The 23932-nt window shown below is 30.1% G+C and overlaps 2 protein-coding genes across 2 annotated transcripts in view; one reads left to right on the top strand and one right to left on the bottom strand.

The window, feature by feature from the left end:
* The window catches only part of LOC111629214 (tRNA (adenine(58)-N(1))-methyltransferase non-catalytic subunit TRM6-like), a 26451-nt gene extending 13255 nt beyond the window's left edge, over positions 1 to 13196 (bottom strand). Inside the window, exons 1-4 of the mRNA XM_023373093.1 lie at positions 13015 to 13196; positions 10867 to 11003; positions 8369 to 8472; positions 8106 to 8281 (exon numbers count right to left, since the gene is read on the bottom strand). Coding sequence (XP_023228861.1) covers positions 8106 to 8281; positions 8369 to 8472; positions 10867 to 11003; positions 13015 to 13133 — 536 coding nt within the window. The 5' untranslated portion in view covers positions 13134 to 13196. The remainder of the gene's footprint in view (positions 1 to 8105; positions 8282 to 8368; positions 8473 to 10866; positions 11004 to 13014) is intronic.
* Positions 13197 to 19854: 6658 nt separating this feature from the next.
* Positions 19855 to 23932, top strand: part of LOC111629195 (glycogen phosphorylase-like) — a 41689-nt gene continuing 37611 nt past the window's right edge. Inside the window, exon 1 of the mRNA XM_023373079.1 lies at positions 19855 to 20171. Coding sequence (XP_023228847.1) covers positions 19929 to 20171 — 243 coding nt within the window. The 5' untranslated portion in view covers positions 19855 to 19928. The remainder of the gene's footprint in view (positions 20172 to 23932) is intronic.

Genomic DNA, 23932 nt, shown 5'->3' with positions numbered 1-23932 from the left:
CAATAAACCTAATAATTCAGCTTTTAAATTTCTTTCAAAATCATTTTCTGTGAAATGATCAGAGCAAACATGACAAGAATCAGGATTAAATTTGTCTTTTCTTTTACAGTTATGGATCCATTTTCTTCTTATTATTGGATCTTTAGGAAATCTAAAATAACTGACTTTCCTGTCTAATGACTTTTGTTTTACAATGGCTGTTATCACAATTTGCAACAGCACATGTTGCTCCTGGCATCTAAAAATAATAATAATAAAATTTAGGTATTTGCGTAAATATGCATATTTTAAAAAGTTATATTAATTAATAATAAACAATATTCTTTTACATCGCAGGTTATCTTAAGTGTTACCATCCTGTTACCGGCCAGCTTATTATTTGTAGTCGTCATTTCACTGAGCAGATACTATTTTTATACATGCAGAAAACTATTCTTAGTATTTTAAAGTATTTTATTAATAAATATATTTTATCCGTAACCATATTCTGTAATTTCTACAGAACGAAGAGTAAAGACTACAACAGAATATCAAACTGTTCTAGGAACACTTTTGTTACTTCCGAACAATTTTTATCGATATAATTATCAACATAATTATGTTTAATAATAGCAATAAGTATAGATATATTTACCTTCGAAGATTATGAGTCTAAAAACGCTCGACAAATTAAAAAAAAATAGTTAAATTCCAAAATTTCCTTCCCTCGCTTACAGTAATGAAGCAGTCGCTAGACCTTGGGCTCGACTACGGATGACGTATATCCGGAATCTGGCAGGAAGTGGCTAAATCGGCTGTATGAGGCAACCTTATAAATCTAAGACCTTGGGGGTAAAAGGCACAGTACTTTATGACAACATACATGTACTGTACCAACTGCGCCTTTTTATGTATACAAGCTTAATACCTTTAACATCCTTTGGCAGTATTTTTTGTCATTCCATTATTTGGTGAAAAAGAATGATTCCACCAAATAATATATTCCTAATGATTTTTAAGCATTTTTTAAAAATCCTTTTTCAAGGACCTTCACAAATATCCATAGATTCGTTCATGTACCGTGTGGAGGCCGTGTAAAACTTCAAATACACAACACTTGATAAATGTATATTTTGAAAAAAATGTTTTAGATAAAATTTGTTTGTTTTGACATAGAATTATAATAGCCAATTAAAATTATTCCCTTTTAAGAAAATGAAGTTGAACCCGTTTTCTACGATTGTAGTGCTATCTATGACAAAACTGATAGTATAAGCCTCTAGATCAGTGTTCTCAACCTCTAATGTATCGTCGCCCCCTTCAATAAAACCATTACGTAGTATCGTCCCCTTCACTTCAAAATTCTGATGTCAAGAGCCAAGGCTAATGCCAAATTTGTACTTCATTGAATAGACTAGTGACTAGTATAATGTTATTTGTTTAATTATTATACGATATAACGAATAAAATATCCAATTATTCTTAATATAATGTTTTACTATATTGCCCAGAAAATTGTTTTTCGCACCCCAAAATATAAATTGTTACTAATCGCTCCCTCAACATGGAAAAACGCCCACATGGGGGTGATATCACCCCCGTTGAGAAACACTACTCTAGATCCTGAGCGAGCATTAGTTCTAAATTATGCCGCTGCGGAAAACGACGCCAAACTCTTTTTGCATAATTTGTAATTCTGATCATAATTACAAATTATGAATGCTTTATTCGTAATTACTAATTACTATAAGTTAAATTTTTAGACAGACATCTTATTTATAAATGATTTCTCCATTTAAAAAAAACCGATAATGTTTAAAACGGAATGCTCTAACTCATAAGATTATAAGGTGGAATTATGAAGAAAATAAAATATAAGGCGACTTAAAAGTTGATATTTTCTCACTCTAAAAATGCTTCTGGAAATATTTTCTGGTTACGAACTTCTACAATTCCAAAGTTGTCAGATCTGTAAACAAGAAATAATACAGTGAAACTTCCATTAACGGACACTCTCGAATAGCGGACAGCTCTACTTAACGGGTATTAACTATCCCCAGACCCTTCAAATAGGACATCTATTACATTTACTTCTAAATAACAGATGCCGTCGTCCATAACCAACCTTACGAAAACGTAAAGTCTCGGCTTCAATATTCTGAAAAAATTAATTACATACGAAATATTTTAAACTAAAACAAAGAATCGGTTCAAATACTCTTTCAGAAGATGAATTTTGACCGTAGGCGTCAAAAATACAGAAAATAGGAAGGGGGAAGAGGGCGGGTTGTAAAAAGCCTAAGAATACTCTATCTGTTAGAGAAGCTTAATCTGGTCAAGTTGTCAATCATAATTTACGTCATACATATTAATGTTATTGAACTTCTGTCTTATTGTTGGAATTAAGCTTACGGTAGCAAAAAAACCATAAACTTTTCCTGAGTTATTCATTCATTCAGCAAGAACCATAGTACAGTAGTAACGAAAAAGAAACTTAAAATTGTTACAACTGCGTTTATTGCGGTGAAAGTTCAAAGATCGTGTTACGAGGGAGATTTGCCAGCCACTTTGAAGTGTGAGAAGATATTCGGTATTCTGGCATTCATGATCTTAATAGCTTTGTGGAGGCTTAGATGAAAATTACATCTAATTTTTAATAATGTAATTTTCTTTATAAATCATTTATTGAAAAAAAGCACAAAATGTTTGAAAACTTATATCTATTCGATAACTACAAAGCAGACAAATCCCTACATCGATTTTTGTTAGTCATTATATCATAATTATTATAAATGCTAGAATATTGAACACATTTCCCACCCCTGGAAATGGCTAGCAAAACCGCCTTCGTAACTCGACATTCAAACTCTGCCTAAACCGACCTTCGTCCACCCTTCCGTTCATAACAAGTTTCATTTTTCTTTGTCGTTCTTCTACCCGCATCGTTTTTTGATGAATTAATAATTAATCAATGTATCAGTATTTACGTTTTGCCGTAATTTTTGTGTGCCATTTAGTGTCCATCCAATCTGTTTGCTATTTAGAATTCAATTGAGATTTTTACAGGCAAAAAGATAAATAATATACAGTACTGTATATATACCCTGTATTTTAATTATATGTGCTAAGTATACTGTCTCTGATAGAACAATATGTACTGATATTAGGAGCATCAACATTAAAAAACTTTTTTGTGAAGTAGGTAAACACAACCTGCACTTAAATACAGTACTTTAATATTGTCACTGCTGTTGTTGTTCTTTATGTGCTTACTTATCTTAATGCACCTATTTAAACCTTGTCTGTGACTATTTTAAACCACACTCACTACATTCCATTTCATTTAACATAACGAGTTTATCGATGTTGACAGTATGATAAACAAATATAAACACTGGTTTTATTCTTATCAGGCAAAAAAGCTGATGTTGCATATGTGTCTTGGTCTTATTGGGAGTACTGTATTAAAATTAAATTGTCATCCTGATAAGCTATTTTTAATCTACTCAAAAGTTTATTTGCTTTAAATAAAAAATAACAATTTTGCTTTAAATTTTAGAAATGGATTTATATCATTAAATCAAGATTATGAATGATATCATGGAATACAGCAGGCCCTTGATTTAATGGACTAATAAGGGAAGAAGCATCCATTATTTCCAAAATTCTATTAATTTGTGCATGTTTTAAAACCATATATTAGTTAATAGTGAACTTACAATGTATAGGATGTATTAAGACGTTTTTATAATGTACATTAATTTATACATGACACTAAAGCATCTGTTAAAAATAATAAAATAAATTTACAATAGGAACAAACTATTTTAAACATCCAGAAACTGTACAGTGTAACTAATAGAATGCTTTCTGCACAGGTATAGGCCTGAGAACTCTTCAGAAATACTATATATTATAGATATATCATATGAGAACTATGAACACAGTTTTAAAAGAACATGTTACTTCTAATCCATTACTGTTCTGCACTCAGGAAGTCAATCTTCTATATATCTATAGAACTTTGGAATAAACTAAATTCAGAAATTCAAAATATAGATAAATAAAATATATTAATTGAACTCTAAAAAAGTTTATATTACAGATAAACTTATAAAATTGAAAAAAAAAAAATAAATAACGTATCTTTTTTAAAAAATTATATGTTACTGTTTTATGTGGTGTTTTGTTTTTCTTCTGAGGAATCTGAAAAATGATTTTGACCAATTTTCCATTTGCACTTTTTCCCTTTTCTTTTTTAACTAAGCAATACAGTTTGTATTCAATTTTATAATAAAAACAAAATTATGATAAAATTCATTTAGTTTTGAAATTCAATATGCTTTCTTGTAATTTTTATGTACTGACAGTGTAGTGTTTTTTAAAAAATTGTATCATTTATAAAGTTTTTTTCTTTTGTTGAAATTATTGCATGAAATAATCCAAGAAGAAAAAATTTTAAAAATATCACTCAGAATAACATTAGAAAAGTAGCAAATTTTGATGATGACTATTTCAATGATTTTTACACAAATTTGAAAAATGAATTACATACTTGTAGATAACACAGGAAATTGTACAAGTCTGAAAATTACCTGTACAATTATCCCTTAATGAAATTTATGATGGCACATATAGGATCATCGAACAAGAATTTTAGAATATGTATTTTTCAAAGTTTCTTTTGTTAAAATAACAATGTTACAAATATTTGATACATACACCATTAACGTGTTGCAAAGCATCCACCTTATACTCCAAATGCTTCCATATATGTTGCAGTATTTCCATATCAATTTATCCAATAGCAGCTGTAATTATTTTTTTAAATCAACAATACTTGTCACCTACATATTGTCACAAGATCTTTGATAAATCCCCAAAGGAAGAAACCACAGTATGTGATATCAGAAGATATACTCAGCCAATGAATTACACCTCCATAACCAATCCAAACAAAACAAAACAAATGAATAAACTTCGTACTAACAAAAAACTTTATATAGAAAAACTTAATAAATTTCTCTGCAAAATAACAGAACATGGGAATTTTTACACTTGTCTATTATAAAAGACAGAAGTTGTACAGATAATTTTTGTACACCTTGTATTTTACTTACTGTATTTGTCAAATGTAATTTCAATTACAGAACATGAGATAATAAAATATGAATATGTAAAAATTTTATCATAAACTAATTAGAACAATTCAAATCAATATATCATCATCTTATGGGGTCCCCATGAGAAAAGGAAACTACGTTTGCATGGCAATTATGCCATCAAATAGCCCATTACTGATTAACTATACTCTTACGCACTTGTATCTAGCTAATACAAAGCAGAAGTAAGATATACCCTGGTGTACTGTTTTTGTTTACATCCTGTACTTTGTGATCACTGATTTTATGATCTAAGTTTCTTAAGATTCAATTATTTGATTTTTTAATGTATAATATCAATAGATTACAAAATAAAATATTTTATTAAATATGAAATTGTATATGTAATTTTAATCAAAAGCTAAATTGTGAACTTATGTTTCACTGTTTAAGTTAGCACCTTAATTACATGTTTCATTTCAAATACACATAGCAAAAAAAGTTGTAATATATTGGAACTAAATTAATCTTAATAAACATTATTATAAAATATCATTTGAGTTATTGATTATTATAATAGTTATTTGAGGACTACAGAATTTGTTATTTGTAGTTAAAAAATGTTTTAAGTTTGCATTTAAAATATACTTTTGATAAAGAAACAAATCAAATAATAATCTTCACACAGTTGAATTTTCTAAAATGTTTAAAATTTTTTTACCAATTTTTGACTTTCTTCAAAATTAAATAAATACATATTTACAAATATCATTTATTGTTAAATTATTAATTTCATTTTGTTCCATTATACATTTTATTCAGTTACAATGTTTACAGTATACAATGTTATTAGAAACTTTATATGACTGAATTGTAAACATGATGCACCAATATATTTAAGACTATGTGACCCCAGTCACAATTTTGCTCATTATACTCAATGTACACCTGACTCACTAGAATTAGTGAGCAATGTAATGGAGAACAATACCCTTTCCAGTACTACTTGTGATAAATTATGGGACATGCGTCATATTTGAACCTGGATTCCATTACAGTACAATGACACCTTGTCATGTGACCATCTGGCCAAAAATGCATTTAATTCTAAAGATCAAGATCAGTCAAAAGATATAATAATGTTAAATTGTAAAGAAATGTTTCTACTTTTTAAAAATTAGTACAATTTCTTTCACTAATTTATACAGACAAAATATTTGCTTTCTAATAACCATTTTGTAATTTTTAAAGCAAAAAAATTGATGTTTTTAGAATTAAAAATGATGATTATTTTTACTTCATATCACGATTCAATATAAGTAATACTGATACAATTTTAAAATGAAACTCATATAGATTTTTATATTAACAATCTATTCATTTTAAGCCAAATCTTTTTATGAAACTAAAAATTATGGTTATGTAATAGTTATATTTTCAAGTTCATACTGAATGAACCATTTATACAATAATTTGAAAATTTTCATAAACAGTAAAATTTTAGTATGATAATTATTTCATATTATCATAACAAAAAATTTACATTTCACTATTTATATGTTTAAAACAAATTTTAAGAAATTTACCTGATAATTCCTTAACCAACTTTCAGTAAGATTCATTAATATTGCATTTCCTTTTTCTTTCAATTCACTATAGCACTCAACTAATGGAGTTTGATAATTACAAAATACTGCAAATGGACTTGAAGGAGAAAGAAATTCCAGTAATTTCAATAGCATATTTTTAGGATGATGTTTGCATGCTATTAAGAGACTGTTATAATATAAATATTTGTTATAAAAAAATTAATTCAATAAACTTAAAATCATAATGTTATATTTACCCATCCATTTTATTTTCCTTTAATATTGCTTTAGCTTTCTTTTGTTCTTCTTGTCTTTTGTTTCTCCTTATCATTTTTTCTTTTTCCTATGTGAATTTATTTAAATTTTTAATAAATTACACATTCTACATCTAATTATATACAGTCTAAAATATTTAATTTTTAAAAGTATTTAATGGTGAATTTTAATAATTTTAATTAATTGTGCTCTGGCTAATGTTTGGAAATAGAGTAAAATATGAAGTGGAATATGAAATAAGAAAAATGAGATTTATTTCAATAATAGTACTGATACATAACTGACAAATTCAAGAAACAAAAATTTTGAAGATTCTAGACCATCCTTTCTCAAAGTGGGTGATAATGCCCCCTTGTGGACACTGAAGGCTTTCTGGGGAGCAGTAGAAGGCTCAGTGATTAAATATGAGTTTTATTTCCTCTCATTGAAACATTCTTTGATCTCAGAAATAGGATATGGGTCACACCCTATCTATCCTAGCCATATAATAATGCATGTTTAAATATTATATTTNAGTAAATGTGAAAAATTGTAAAATAATATAGGCCTAATTTGTTATACATATGTATTACCTAAGATTTTATTAAACATTTTTTTCTAAATTATTGTTTTCTTTAGTCTCCGGCCCCAATTAAAAATTATTTGTATGTATTTATATGCGAAATTATACCCCGACGCAAATTGAAATTTGAATTCTTGCATTCATTTTATTCTAATTAATTTATACTTAAAAATCTGCAATATTTATATTCAACTTTAAAAATAAACTTATAATTTTTTTTTTTTTTGTTATATATAAAGTCAACCAATTGAATATATATATACAGATTTGATCACTATTACACAAATCATGTAGTTCAATATGTATGAAATTAAAAGATGACAAATAAATTTATAAAATAAAAAATTTTAATGAATAAATTATGTTCATTAGATTTTTAAACAGAGAAAACTGACTAAATTACACTTTTATGAAAATTTATTCATCTTTTCTAAATATTTAAGCTAATAAAATCTGATTTCTTAACATCATTTTATCAATTTTGTATTAAAACATTATAGATTATAAAAGATTGATTCATAATTTTACCAAGGATTTTTAAAACTTAAATACAGATTTAAATATCATAGTACTTTTTAATAAAAATAACTGACCTACCAAATTTTCATTGGTCCTTGTTCGTAATACATTTCTGCTAACAAACGGGTTGTTGGTTTAAGAATTTTAACATAATTTAAATATTTTTGTTGCTTTTTTTTCAAATATTTGGCTTGAGCATAATGGGTTTTTTCTTTAAATGTAGAACTATTTTCAATGAGATTTTCTATTATTTTCTAAAAAATGTATTACATTATTGATTTTGGAAGTAAAATTTAAAAAGACTTAAAGAAAAATGTTAGATGTAAATACTCAATACTTACTTCTCCTGATAAGCCTTCTGCTTTGAATGTTTCAATTTCATCTTTTGTTAGTTTTTGCGATGTTTGATCATCTATAAGATTTCGGTTATCACGTAATTCATTATCTGAAATACAATTAAAGTTCTTTATGATTTTAAACATTATATTTATTTATTTATGATTGATGGTATAATGAAGCAATATAAAAATGAAGTTAGACAATAAATTCTCAATCTCCAGAATTTGTTTTAAAACTGTTTCTACTCTGTGGCATTGAAATTCAGAAAAATATAAACAGATTACTTTTCCAGTTAAGTAACTTATTACTCAGTGATACAGTAATATATTCAAAAGAGAAAGCCATGAAAAACAAGTAGACCTACTTGATTTCCATATCTTTCACCCAAAATTCATGTTCAATCATATTAAATTTATGATGATTATATAAAAATCATATAACATTTTTTAATTTGTTCTGATCAGTATTAGAAAAGCTATTCATACTTATAACTTGTTAGAAAAATACATAAATCTAATAAAATTAAATTTAGAAATTGTACTTCAGATATATTTCTTATTCTGTTTTAATATTCTTAATCTAAGAATAATAAGGATATTTTTTTAAGAAAAGAATGATTGAGTGTTTTTAAAAACGAGATACATATCATAATTTATGTCTTAAGCATAATGTTGGCCACTATCTATATAAAAATTAGTTAACTACATTGTTAATTAATATAAAAAGCAATGTAACTTAACTGTTAGTTAATTGTGTAGTTACTTTGTTTTTATAAAAGCAATTGAAACCATTAGTTGATTACATTTAAATTACTCAGATATAGTTTTGTAAAATATTCAAACTAGGGTTGGGTTGGGTTGATGGTTTAAGACAATGTTTCTCAACCTCTAACGAATTGTCACCCCCTTCAATAAAACCATTACATAGTATCACCCCCTTCACTTCAAACTTCCGATGCCGAGGGCCAAGGCTAATGCTAAATTCATACTGCATTGAATAGACTATTGACTAATATAATGTTATTTTATTCATTATATCGTACAATAATTAAACAAATATCTAATTATTCTTAATATAATGTTTTACTATATTGCCCAGAAAGTTGTTTTTCGCCCCCCCAAAATATAAATTGTTACAAATCGCCCCCTTGACATGGAAAAACGCCCACATGGGGGTGATATTGCCCCCATTGAGAAACACTGGTTTAAGACAACACTTGGGCAATCTGCCAATAGGAAAGTGCATTCCAAGAGGGTTTTTTTTTTTTTAATGAGAAACTGACCCTATTTAGGTGTCAGACACAAAGAAAACCGGGAAAACTCCACACGGTCAGCCCACTGGTGAAGCACAAACCTCCAAATAACTATCAGCATTCAGTGGTTTTGGCTACTGATGGACCAAACTCAAACTAATATTGTTTTTTTTTCTAAATTTTTGATTTTATGTGAAAATTCCTGCCAAGCATTTTAATTGAAGAAGTTGAGTAATAACTAATAAATTGATGCAAGTACAAAGTAAAATAAAAATATATTTACATAAGCCAAGTGAATTGCAAAACATAGCAATACCTGACTGGTTGTTTTTGTTTGAATTAAACTTTTGTCAACTGATAATATAATAATTTCAACAGCTGAAAAATGAGTAAAAAAGTTAAACTGATCTTCATAAAAATCAAGACATGTTCACTCAGCTTAATACAATAGATTATGCCAAGGCAACATTATAGTGAATTAAAAGGAATAGTGGTTAGAATGGTTGAAGTTAATCAGGTAGGTTAACTAGTAGGTTAATTACTAAATTGAGACAGTATTTGTAACTAGTAGTTAATACTGCCAATCCCTGCTTATACACTATATATATATATATAATCTGTCAATATCCTTATGTGAACAAAGTCAATTTGATACATTATCTTTCTGCAATAATTTTAGTTTTTCAAGAAAAGTAATTTATGCAAACATGCATAAGCATGTAAATGTTAAATTTATACATTTACATAATATATCCCATGAATGATGTTAGTTAGTTTAAAAGAAAAACTTATAGGATAATTCAACTTGAAAAGAATCAAATAACTTTTTTTTTTAGATAATATTCATAATAAAATAAAAATTATTTATAAAGTATAAAATACAGAAACATTTTTTTTGGCATTAAATATCAATTCACTAATAATTACAAGAAATGTCTTTGTTATTCATTTGTATATTTTTTATTCAATATTTTTTTATATTAAATAACCAGTAGATTGAGTTCATTCTATGTTCTTGATTTTATATATTTTTTCCACCATATATATTTATAGAAGATAAGACACAGAATGAAATGCCATACTGATTTTGAGCTAAAGTCATTAATACAACGTAATTGCTACAAATATAACTGGCAATTTATACCACTATAACTGAAATATGACAATTTTGTTTTTTATTTTCTTCCAAATATGCATTGTATGAAAACGACAATTATAATTTTAACAAAATACTATTAAGAAAATTACCTTCAAGTGTTAAAAATTCTGACTTGGACTTCTGTTCACTTTTTATCAAATCACCACCTCTGATTTCAAATGTTGAATTATATGGATGACCAATAACTCCATCCAAATAAAGTTTCTGTTTTCCTACATATACTGGCCTAAAATAAAAGTACCAATATATTACAATATATTAAATAAATAAATATATATATATTTATGTACTGTACATACACACACACATATAACTTCTCTATTTTATGATGCTATTTGTTGGTTTTTGTCAATTCATCTTAAAAACAAAATTGGAAAATAACATTTTCAGTAACAAAATAGTTGTATTAAACTTCNAAAAATATATATATTTATTTATTTATTTGGAGTTATATAAATTTAATTTATTTCAGTAAAACCAAAACAATTAAAATCAGAATAAAATAAAATTTTTTCACTAGTTATCCTTGTATAATTCATGTAACAATGAAGTTTTCTGTATTTACTAATACTTTTATCTGCCTGAAAACAGATTAGAATAATAGTAAATAAAAATATCTGTAAATCAGATATAGTATTTTTGGTTTTATGAATTCTTAATATAAAAAGTGAAAAACTTACATGTAACCACTCTTAATTCAGGAACTGCTTATTTTTACATACACTCCTCAAAAGTAAAATTGCAACAACACAAAAGAATGCACATAGCTACATACAAATTGCAGGACCAGTAGAGGTAACAAAGATATGAAAATGATTAAGTTTGCATACTCATTGGGTTATGTGGTACCCAGTTTCAGGCTATAAAGACTAGCAGCTGGCTTTGGCTGTAAATGCTATCAGCGATGGTTCACAGCAGCAAAACTTTTGAAGAGGCATAGAAAATGCCTCAGAGACAACAATGAGCCAAATACCACCAATTAATGGCTGTGGAATGAGACCTTATCCTGGAGCTGTATAACCTCAGTTTTCTGATGCATATAATTGTCACATGCATTGGGCATGAGGTGAATACCAACCAGTGATATGTGACACGATGGATGCAGGAACATCTGCAAACATGCTGAAAAGGGAATGGATCGCACTGGCACATGACAGAGCATACAGACTGGCAGATTTGCCGAACGGCCAGTCAGGACCCATTTGCCACAGCACGTCATCAAAAGTAGCCTGTGGCCATCAATGGGTGCATCTGTGTCCACCATTCACAATATGTTGCATGAAGTTGGGTTGCATGCATGAAAATCAACAACAGGGGTGTCATTAACTGCTTGACACAGTGCTGCACGCCTGGCATGATGTCATCATCATCACAACTAGACTACTGAATGGCATCAAGTATTGTTTACAGACTAATCTCACTTTTCTCTGTAGTGACAGCTGTGGATGAGTGATGATATCCCAGGGAATGCTATATGCCAGTCGTTTTCGCCACATTTTGCCATATAACAGCCTGTAAACAGCTACCTGTGGGAGCCATATTTGTTACTGAATAAAGCATATTTCTGCTGCAAATCTTTCTTTGTTCCTTTAATCATTTGCATATGTTTCTCACCTATACTGGTCCTGCAATGTGCATGTGGCTACATGTATTCCTTCATGGTGTTGTGATTTAACTTTTGAGAAGTGTATAAAACATTTTCAACCTTACATTCAATCATATTCAGTGTCACTTAATAAACAAGTCTTTTTTGAATATTAAATGTTTCTTAGAATACTAGCAGTTCCTGAATTAAGTAAGAGTAGTTACTTGTAAGGTGTTTTTGTAGTATGGTGCTATGGTTTATTGAACTCAAGGAAGATCAAAAGCAGAGTGATTTGTTTCATTAATATTTTTTGCAAAAATCTTAATATTTTATAATTTTGAACATGCTTATAATTATTAAAATTGTTTTAAATAGAATAAATTGTAAAAAAAAAAATATTGTAATTTTACTTTTATTTGTTTATGGAATGTCTAATATACAACATAAATTAGATTAATGGCAAAAATTTGTAATATCCATTTATATCCTAATGTAAACATTAAAGAATTTTCTCATTTCAACTATATTTAACAAATGTAAAATTCATAAATCACAAAAAACCCACAGTTTAATCCTAAGAGCTGAAAGTAACACTGGTATTTGTCATCTATTCTAATATTTGATTAATAAAAATTAAATTTAAATGCCTTACTTGCGTTTAGCAATTTGAATTAATCTGGAATAATTTTCTTTCTTTACTATAACATAATCTTTTTCTTTAATCTGTTTATTTATCTCTTCTTCCGAAACCATGTGGATGTCACACGCCATGTATGAGTCAATTAGTGTTGCCAAATCTGAATTTTAAAAGAACGGTACTAGTTGATTAAAAAAAAAAAATCTCAATGTTGCCAAAGTCAATAAATATGTTTCTGCTATATATCTTTCTTTGTTCCTTTAATCATTTGCATATGTTTTATTATATATATATTAATAACTGTATTAAAATCATTTTTGTAAACATTGTATCGTTGCAACTTTTTGAAATAATTTCATTAATTTTTATTACTAGATATTTTTAAAACTCTTTCCGATCTCAAACGGGAGCAATTTACTTTTTTTTCCGCCCTGTACTCACTTGCTAAGAGAGCCTCTTTTAGCAAGCCCATTATGGGACGGCTGGGTAGTGAGGGACGGGGACCGACATATCCGGTTGGATCACCCCCGAATAATTCCTGGGGATTTATTCGACCCGTCCGGATTCGACCCGAGTCCTCTAGAGTGGTAGGCTGCCACCTTGACAACTCAGCTGGATAACCGAGCGATCAAGGTAACTAAAAAAAGCTAAAAAAAGCAGTGACATAGCTTCCTAGGATCTGTTCAGAAATGCTTACCAATAGGTTAGTTTGTAGCGATAAATTATGTAATCGATAGTTAGCTAGTCACTCTCTAATCCACCCTTCGACGGCCGAATGACAGAGCGATTAAGGTACCGCCTACCGCTTTGGGGGACCCGAATCAATCCGGATGGGTCGAGAAACCCCAAGAAATTTTTCTGGGTGCCGTCCGAGTGGTTCGGCTAGGTGGTGAGTGACGGGGTCTATGTAGGACCCCGTCACTCACCACCTAGCCGAACCAATAATGGACTTGCAAAAAAGACCCCCTTAGTGCTCACAGGGTAGAAAAAAAAAATCTGGAAAATTGGCGAGTCTGGTAGCAACCGTTATTGACTCTATTTCTACCTAGGTATTTTAACCCATTCTTGATTGCCAATTGTTTAATATATTATTTCAATAAATTGAAATAATAGTTTAAAAGTCAAATAAAAAGTTACAACACTTTGTTCCATAATTATTAAAAGTTATATTAAAGATACATGAAATAGCAATTATTTTCGTAGTTATATAATTTTAATGCCTTAATTTATAGTTTTTATGTAATAATTTAAAACTCGTATAAGATAATTTTGTAAAAATAAGTAGAAAATATATTTTTGAAACTTTTTATTCAAAAAGTCAGAAAATTTTATAAAATATAATAAATATTTAAATAAGATATAGGTTGGTTAGCTTGATAGAATATGTCAAGGGAAAGTGCAGTACCACCCTTAGCACCAGTCATTTGGGGCACTTTCCCCGAGCCCTGCGCTTCCGCATTTTATAAAAATTAACTGAATTAAGTACTGTATAGTAGTCCACACTGGACCGTTCCAGCACGCGTGTGTTAGTCACTCGCTCTGTCCAGCTTATCTGTAGCATGCGGCGTTAGCACCACATCTCGAATGCTGCCAGCCTTTTTTCTGTGCCTTTATTCAGGGTCCACGTCTCGCATCCGTACAGTAAGATAGACCATAAGTAGCAGCGTAGTACTTTAAGCTTTATCTCCAGGCTTAGTTTCTTATCTGTAAGTGTTCGCTGAAGATTAGAGAAGGCTGATTTCACCATTTGGATTCGTGTTCGGATTTCCTTGTCACATCTACCAGATGATTAAAATAATCTATTTTTGAAATTTTCTACTTGATAAAACAATCTGTTTCAGATGTCAAAATTATATTTAACTTTTTATTGGATAGTTCCGAATTAATTCGGCGAAAATACCTCTTCTTCCTTTGATGAAGTTCCACACTTTCCTGTGTTTACGTCCCCCGTCATTTTTGTGACGTAACGAAACGATTCGCCCTGTTGGTTCACCGACATCTGAAAACAGTGTTAAATGTAGTAGCCGAAGTTTCTCCGAAGTTCTTTTAAACAGCTTTCAAAAACAAACGATTCAAGTCATAGCAATGAAGTTTAAACCGCGGCCTAGTCAGTCGATGGCTAGACGCCATTTTTACATAGATGAGGTTTCGAGAAAACTTCGTCTCTGCAATCTATCTTAAGTATCTAGACCGAATTCTAATCCAGATCCACCACAGTAGAAGGTTGATGTCTCATAGCATGACCATTCGGCAGAACATGAAAACTTTAACAATATGTAGGCCTATATATTAGGCTATATCTCGAAAATATCTAATTTAAAATAAACTAATTTTAGGTACAGCATCATTCTGTAATGTGCAGTCCTACTCCAGACAGTTTTGAAAAGTGCTTACTGCAAAACGTTATAAAGTTTTTTCCAAGTAATTATAATTATTTGAAAATTTATTCTTGTCCTGTTTTCAAAATTTCGTCCTACATCACCAAGGACTTTAAACTACAAGGATAGCCAGATCCTGTATATTTGTTAGCGTGACCTTGGATCTATGTGACGTCACAGCAAGCCCTCTACTTCAACATGACAGATGTTTCAAATAACAAAATACGATAAAATATTAAATCATTTCTTAATTAATTATTAAATTACTACTAAATGTAAACTACTGTAGAATTTTCGGATTTAATAAGTGTACTGTACGTCAATAAATTTACAAGTCTTTTGTCTAATATTTATTTAACAAATTAATGAGCTATATTTTTTATTATGTGATTATCTTACTTAACTTTTTAATTTTTTTTCGACAATCACCATTTTCAGAAGGCATTCTTTTCAATATTTTATAGTTTTCTTGTTTAAGATTTCTATAATTAATTCTTATTATAGTTCTTAATTTACAAAAATCTTTTATTAAAGTAAAAGGTAAAACTGTTTCCACTGACTAATTCTGTACAACTCCGGGGCCTTTTTTATACGATTCATCGTGATATATTTCGAAATATTTATTCCATTCTATAATTTTTGCTAGCCATTCATCAGTAGGTTTAATAAGCCCTCCATAAGATAAATGTTGCACCCATGACGGAATGCTATAGTTGTGATGATTTTTAATTTTGTTAGTGGAATTAATTAAGTTTGGGTATTTTTCTTTATATTTATAGGCAAAATATCCTGCTATATACTCGAGAGTATCGTAGGAAGTTTCTTCAGAGATTGTGTTAAAGTCTAGATTGCGTGTAGAGTTTCCTGAAGATTTATTTGAAGAAAAAGTAGTTTTACATTCAGTATATTGGTCTGTATTTTCACTTGATACTTCTACATGTGCTTTCTCTAAAACTTTGGGTATAATATATTCCTCTTGTCTTCGATCTGTAGTATTTACTTTTGACTCTAAAATACCAGGATTCTTACCTAAAATAATCAATCTAATCCTATATATAGCATTTAATGGGCTTGGATGTTCATTAGGACCCCGGCTTCTAATTTGAAAAAAAAAAATTTTTTCCAGACAATCTTGATTTAAGTGCAGATGTATTTTATATCAAAAGTCGATTTCATATCTTGAAAAAGATCAATTAGCGATTTCATTGAGATTATCATTCCTTTCTGGAAAATTTGGAGGGCATTTTTTCCACTTGCTCTCATTGTTGAGATTATTTTTATCATTTTATTTAAATGTTCTTCTTGTAATTCCAAGTCTACACCATATCCATTTTTGCTTGGAACAGAACCTTTTGGTGCATAGCTATTAAAAATGTCGAACCACATATTTATATCTCTAATATACGTTTCATTGATAATAATAATTGATTCATAATAAACGTTTCATTGATATTCACATTCAATTCTTTCCATAAACTTATGTTACTGCAACTACAGTCACTGACGCAAGCTACTACATTATACGATAGTAAATAAAGTTCTGCTATTAATTTTAAAAGTATTTCTCTTGTCATTTTTTGATCAAACCCGATGTAAACAGGTTGCTTCCAATTTGAAAAAAGAAGGTTATTATTGCAACCATACACAGCACACCTAGTACTCAGCATTTTGTTCTTCACCTAACATAAAAATATAGCTTTAAATATTTAATGACTTATATTTAAATCATCTTACCTTATAAAAAACTTAGTCAAATAAAACAATTACAGAAATATTAAAATAAATCACTTCGTTAATCACAAAATTGGACGAATATTAAAAACGAAAACTAAACACGTGCACACCCTGCTCTATGTAAACAGAGAGGTCAGGTCTCGTGCTGACGTCACTAACTTGGCATTCCTGGCTAACATTGTAGAATAGGGATCTGGCTATCCTTGTAGTATATAGTCCTTGCTACATCACAATACATTATTGTCATTACTGTATATAATTTTAAACATCAAATTGAGATATGTAGTCAATCGAAGATATGACTATGAATCCTTTTAATTTATCAAATTAAAATTTAAACGAAAATTATTACAATTTAATAGAGTAAAAATCATCATTCAAAATTTATTTATTCGCATGAGTGAATCCATTTTATGCAAGCACATTTCCAATTGAAATGAAATGTGTTTGCTAATTTGGCAGTAAATAATACCATTGCACATTTTAAATTAAATATTTAGCAGAATTACTTTGGATTCTAACGATAATTTAAAATTTATTCCCTTTTTTAACGGCCGAGTGGATAAAACCACTGAACACTGGCAATTGTCGTGGGTTCGCGCCTTACCAGCGGAGTGGTTACCTGCAGTTTTCCGAGTTTTTTATATGTTAGTAACACTTAAATAGGAGTCAGTTTCCCATAAAAGACTTCAGGGAGGCATTTCTCGTCGGCAGCTCATCCACATGTGTTGCCGTAACCAAATAAACTAAACCCTTTCGTTAACCCGACAGTCTTAAGTTATTTTATTATTACAAATAATAATAATTTAAAATTCTATAATCTTCCGCTCGGACGGGCTGGCCACATAGAGTTTTCCGGGTTTTCTCCACGCCTGTAACGCCTTTTTTTTACTCTTTCCGCCCTGTGGGCACTAAGAGGGCATCTTATAGCAGGACCATTATGGGTTCGGCCAGGCCCACAATGGGGCGACCGGGTGGTGAGGGACGGGGCCGAACATATCCGAACGGACCACCCCCGAAAAAATTCTTAAGATTCTTTGACCCGTCCGGATTCGATTTCAGGTCACCCAGAGCGGTAGCTGCCACCTTGACCGCTCGGCCATCCGGCCGTCAACGTCTGTAACGTCTAAATAGGGGCCAGTTTCTCTTAAAAAGACCTCCCAGAAGGTATCTCCTAGGGCCTAGGCAGATCGCCCAAGTGCTGCGTTGCCATAACTTAATAAACTTTCACTCTGGGAAACCCGGATAAAAAACCCCTAGGATTTTTCATGGATGGTCTGTCTCGTATATGTCGGACCCCGTCCCTTTCCACCCGACCGCCTTTTTATATGTCTAGCCTCACGATGGGTATGATTTGAAAAAGCTGCCTTAGTCCTCACAAGGCAGATAGAGACAAAAATTAAAAATGTACAAAACTGCAGAATTGTTAAGTTGAAAGGAAATAAAAAGAAACAGTGCCATATCAACCATTTCTTTATTATAATATGCAGTGGGGCACTAGGGATTTAATTTTTGGAGAATCGAGTTGAACGAATGAAAAAAGTTTTAATGCGTATTCAATAAAATTCTTACCTTATACGACCGCTAATTTATAAGTAGTATAGAAAGAAGACACGACACAATATAAATAAAAAAATAAAATAAAATAAAATTTTAATTAGGAAAAGACTTTTGGAAAATTTTCTACTACTGTATTTGTTTTCTTCTTTCTTTGGAGGGTACCAAGGCGCTTTGATCCTCTGGGTGTGCCGCTGACAATATAACAAAACTATTAAACAATAAAACAATTATCAATATATAGAATAAAATAAAAATAAAATTTTAAATATTTTCATTTACGTTATAAATAAATTTAACTATACTAAATTTTCAATCACAAAAACTATTCTTTTAAGAATTGTAAATATTTTTTCTGCTTTACTTTTAAAAAATAAACATTAGCAATAAAATTGTCTTTAAAAAAATCAAACTATCTTTGTCCTTGGTATTTCGTTTTTCGACGAGAGCCACGATGAGCTACGAATAACCTTCAGTTTTATCCTCGTATATCATAGCCGTTAACATTATAATTTTTGCACGATGAAAAAAATCTATAAGATATTTTAAAAAGCAAAATATGTTAAAGATTTTAAACATAAAATATTTTACAATTGCAAATCGATAGTAAAATCTATTTAAAATATTTTGATTTTAAGGTATGCGTTTGAAATTGGCAATCATTTTACCCGAAAGCGATTATTCAACCCTATAAAAAAATGAAAAGAATTGCAATATCGTCATGTCAATTGCATAAAATCTACGAAAGTGTTTGCCCTTCATACGTCATTGAAAAAGTTTAAAAAATTAAATTTTTATTTAATATAATTTTTTTTCCTTGGAGTGATTTCACTCGGTTAAATAAATGTTTTCTTATTATTTACATCATCTAAGTTAACAAAATAAGTTTAAATAACGGTGTGACATCACTGAACAAATCATAGAAATGTTAAAGTAACAGTAGATGATGTCATTTCCGCACGAGCACACATCGATAATGGTGCACGTCACATCTAATTTGTGATATAAATTAAAATAACCGAGTTAAAAATTTTAAAATAATATTTCTACAACGTAAAAAATTATTTATAATTTACTTAAATATTTTTTAAAAAAGTATTTCAGTTATTTAATAAATTTTTTGTAATTACTTCATAGAATTTAAAACTGATTTGAGTAATATCGCGAGGCGCATGCGCGACCTTGGTGGGTGACTGAGGTCAAAGGAGTACCAGACGATCTCCTGAAGGTTAAAGGAGAAATCGTCCTGACTCCGGAGAAATGGCACAGCCTTTGTCAGATCACGACAAAAAGAAGCAGATTAGTGTGAAGGGAATTGCACAGGTAGAAAATGTAACTAATATTAAAAAGTCATTTAATCAACATGTGCATTATACGTTAGTTAAAGATCGAAATGTCGCGACTCCCAGAGATTATTATTTCGCATTGGCTCACACTGTCAAGGATCATTTAGTTAGTAGATGGATCAGAACCCAACAGCATTACTATGAAAAAGACCCAAAAGTAAGTTATATTTTCATATATATATGCTTTTTATATATATGTATTTATATATATCAAAGTTAATTATATTATACTAAATTATAATTGAATGGTAAAATTGTTAATTTTTCCCTACATAATATCAATAATAGTTTAAAGTTAAAAATATTAAAATTTCAAAAATCAATTTTTTTTAATAAGTGTATATTATATTTTAATTAAACAATGAAATTAGTCTACTTATTATTGCAAAATTAAAATTGCTTATTTAAAATTAATTCGTAATAACATTTAAAATAGCTTTCTTTTCTATAATTTTATATGTATCAATTAATATATATATCTTTATTGTCTTTTGCAATGTTTAAAATATCCAGAAAAAAAAAAATTAGATACAAAAAAAATCACTGAAAAGTAACAAAAGTAATGTAAGATTGATAATTGCATAGTTTCCTTAACTTAAAAAAATTTCAAGATAATATAATTATAAGAGAAGTTATAAATGAATAAATGACACAAATTTAATGGAAGAAAAGTTGTATTTTAAATATTACGAAATATGTACCAAAATGGATTACTTTGGAAAATTTAGTCAAAATGGGTTTATTTTTATCTGTTTAATGAATATAAAATTTTGATCGTCTTTTCGTGATGTTGGATAAGGAATTTAAGTTCTGTGAAGTTTTGATGGAAGTCCTTGATGGACTTACAAGTGAATCTTATGAGTTTGATCTAACAAATTAGATTTACTTTTAGAAGCTACATTCAATGTAAGAAAGTGTAATTGAATGGAATGCAATATGATTCGTATTAATTATTGTAATGAGATTTTGTTGTGTTAAAGAAAACATTCAAATACAGTTGTTTCGTCATTTGTAATATGATGCACAGTAGTAATGCTGCTGCCAGAAAAAGCAAGTAGATTCAGTGTTAAATTAATCTTGATTCATTTTGTCATTCATTTGTTTCTTTTATTGCAGATATTTTCTTTTCCAGATTCTTGAAAATTTCATATACCAAGGAAAAAATTTTGTAATCTCTTAAATTAATTCTACTTAATATAATAACATCTACATTTGAATGATATTTGTAAACTGATATTTTCTGTAAGAAACTGATAATCATGGTTTGCAAATTTGTTGTTGTGGTTATTAAAGTTACAACCATTTTTGAAAAAGCATATTCTGTTCAGATATAGTGAAGATTTATGATTGAAATATTGTTTTTCTCAAACAACATTATCACTTTTTTAAAAAATGATTGATGAATTTACATGTTAAAAAAAATTCCATAGAAAAGACTAAAATGAAAATTTAAAAAAAATTGTATATTTTTTAATTGTTGGCTTCTCATCTGTGAACTTTTTAGACTGTTTTGCAGAGGCGTAGCCTCTTTAATAAAAGGTCATCTCTGCAATGGAAGACTTGTTCCTGATGATTTGACGTGATGAAAATGGAGACATTTTAGTCTTTTCTAGGGAATTTTTTAACACTATCACTTATTCTGTATCAGAAAAAAATCAAATCAAAAGGTTCCATGGATCCAAGAGTGACCTTTCATAAAATGTGGTTTCCAAAACTTGCTTTCTGTAGTACTGAATGAATTGAAAAATAAAAATAGAACTGGATGCATATTATAAAAAAAAAAAGCCAAAGAATTCAAATTCTTTTGAATTACAGTTGGGTGAAGTAAGTGCACCCAAAAATTCTTCATTTTCCAAAATTTGAAAGTTTCAGCCAGTGAGGCAGAACAAAGATTACCTGATTTTCAAAAACCAATTACTGGAATAACTTTACCTGGTTCTATAGCAACAGGCTGTAAATATCACAAGTTTTGAGTGTTATTTGTTGAGCCAGAATATGTTTTTAAAAAACACTTAGTTTGGAGTGCACTTACCCCAGTAGTGGGGGTAAGTACACTCCCAACTGTAAAGCTAGGAAGATCTAAATAAAATCAAAGGCTGGGGTCATTGCACTATAATGCAAGATTGATGTTAGTTGCTAAGTATGCCAAAGCTATCAATGTAACATTTCATTTGTATACAGACTTCAGAATGTTTCACTGCAAATATAGTCATAGCAAATGAAGTAACAATGGCACACTAAAAAGTGACAGTTTGAAATCAGCGTTATTTTAATTTAGGTCCCTAGTTAACTGCACAACACACTGGGATGAATATAAACAGTGCAACTCACATTAACCAGTTGACCGGTGTGCATACGATTAAAACTTGAGAACGTTTTTCTCTTCCTCAGAAGCCTGAGGAAGAGCCCAGAAGGGGTTATGAAAACATTTGCAAGTTTTAATCGTATGCACACCGGTCAACTGGTTAATGTGAGTTGCACTATTTAGGTCCCTAGTTACAATAGAAATATGAAATACAGTAGAGCATTGATTATCTGAATGTCAATCAATCGAAACATAAATTAACCGAAAGCTTTCCAGTCGGCAAATTTAAATTTCCGCTAGTGCTGTGGCACTGCAATCTTTGGCTATGTCTTGGGTTACTCCAATATTATTTTTGTTGGTGTGCATGTTTTAGCTGGCAGCACTGGTGCGACCATGAGAGGATACTTAAGGATGTGCTGGGATTTGATCAAATTTCAACATGGGATAGGTTAATATATTTTTCATATGTAATTGGTTATCCGAAAAATTGATTTTCTGAACAACCCCAGTCCCCAATTGATTTGGATAATCAATGCTCTACTTGTAATTACAAAACAAGATGAAATTGCATGAGACTAACTTTTCCTTGAAAAGAGTGTCTAGAACAGGGGTGTCCAACCTTTTTGTTTCTCTGGGCCGCATTGGAAGAAGTCAAGGAGTTTTGGGCCACCAGCAGTAGCGTAGGGGGCGGCAGGGGCGGCCCGCCCCGGGCGGCACTTTTTAGGGGGTGGCAAAATTTTACAATAAATAATAATAATATCTTGTAGGAATTTAAACCATTTTATTTCATATTTTCGTCCACCTACGACTCGGACTGATTGAAATGAGCACGGCAATAGTGTTACCATCCATCCGGATAGTCCGCGAATCGACTCGCCGTCCGGGGATATCGTGCGCAACCTGTTGACCTTTTTTTTATTTTTGTTATTTGTTTTTTTTTTTTTCTTTCATTGTGCGATTCATTTGTAATCATATACACCTGCAATATCCAATAGAGCTAGGTCACTTGCGTTACTCCTATCCAAGTCTCCCTAGTCGCTAACTGTAACTGATTTAGAACCGGCATGCACTGCAAATTATTCTTTGCATTGCGAAATGATATACGCGTTTGTCAGGAACTTCTGTTCGAACAAACCTCACCTGCCGTCCGGGGTCGGAGATTTTAAAAAGGTGGCAACAGTAGCACGGAATTTTTCATTACTTATTCTGTGACGAAACTGAATTTTAGTCTTTTAAATTGAGATACCTAAATAAAGGGGCGGTGAAATTTTCCTTCGTTCCGGGCGGCTGACACCCACGCTACGCCACTGGCCACAAGTACTGTACATATAATATATATACTTGTGGTTCAACAGTGGCGGCCTTAGGGGGTGGCGAGCAGGGCAATCGCCCGGGGCCTCGCGCAACAACCAAGTAGAAAAAAGTTGATACATAAAACTTTTTATTTTATCCTTGGCTATTAGTTATAACAATAAAATAAATTTAATTTATAGTACAGTATATATTAATATTAATAAGTGCCTACTATTTCAATTCACATACTTTGCACAAAGGACAAGGGCCTCGCAAAGATCTGCCGCCCAGAGCCTCGCAATGGATAAGGCCGCCGCTGT

The sequence above is a fragment of the Centruroides sculpturatus genome, unplaced genomic scaffold (genome assembly GCF_000671375.1).
Source record: "Centruroides sculpturatus isolate CEXI.00-Female unplaced genomic scaffold, Cexi_2.0 scaffold495, whole genome shotgun sequence".
In the NCBI taxonomy this organism is placed as follows: Eukaryota; Metazoa; Arthropoda; class Arachnida; order Scorpiones; family Buthidae; genus Centruroides; species Centruroides sculpturatus.
Note: the sequence above shows the minus strand (reverse complement) of the source record. Positions and strands in the feature narration are given on the sequence as shown.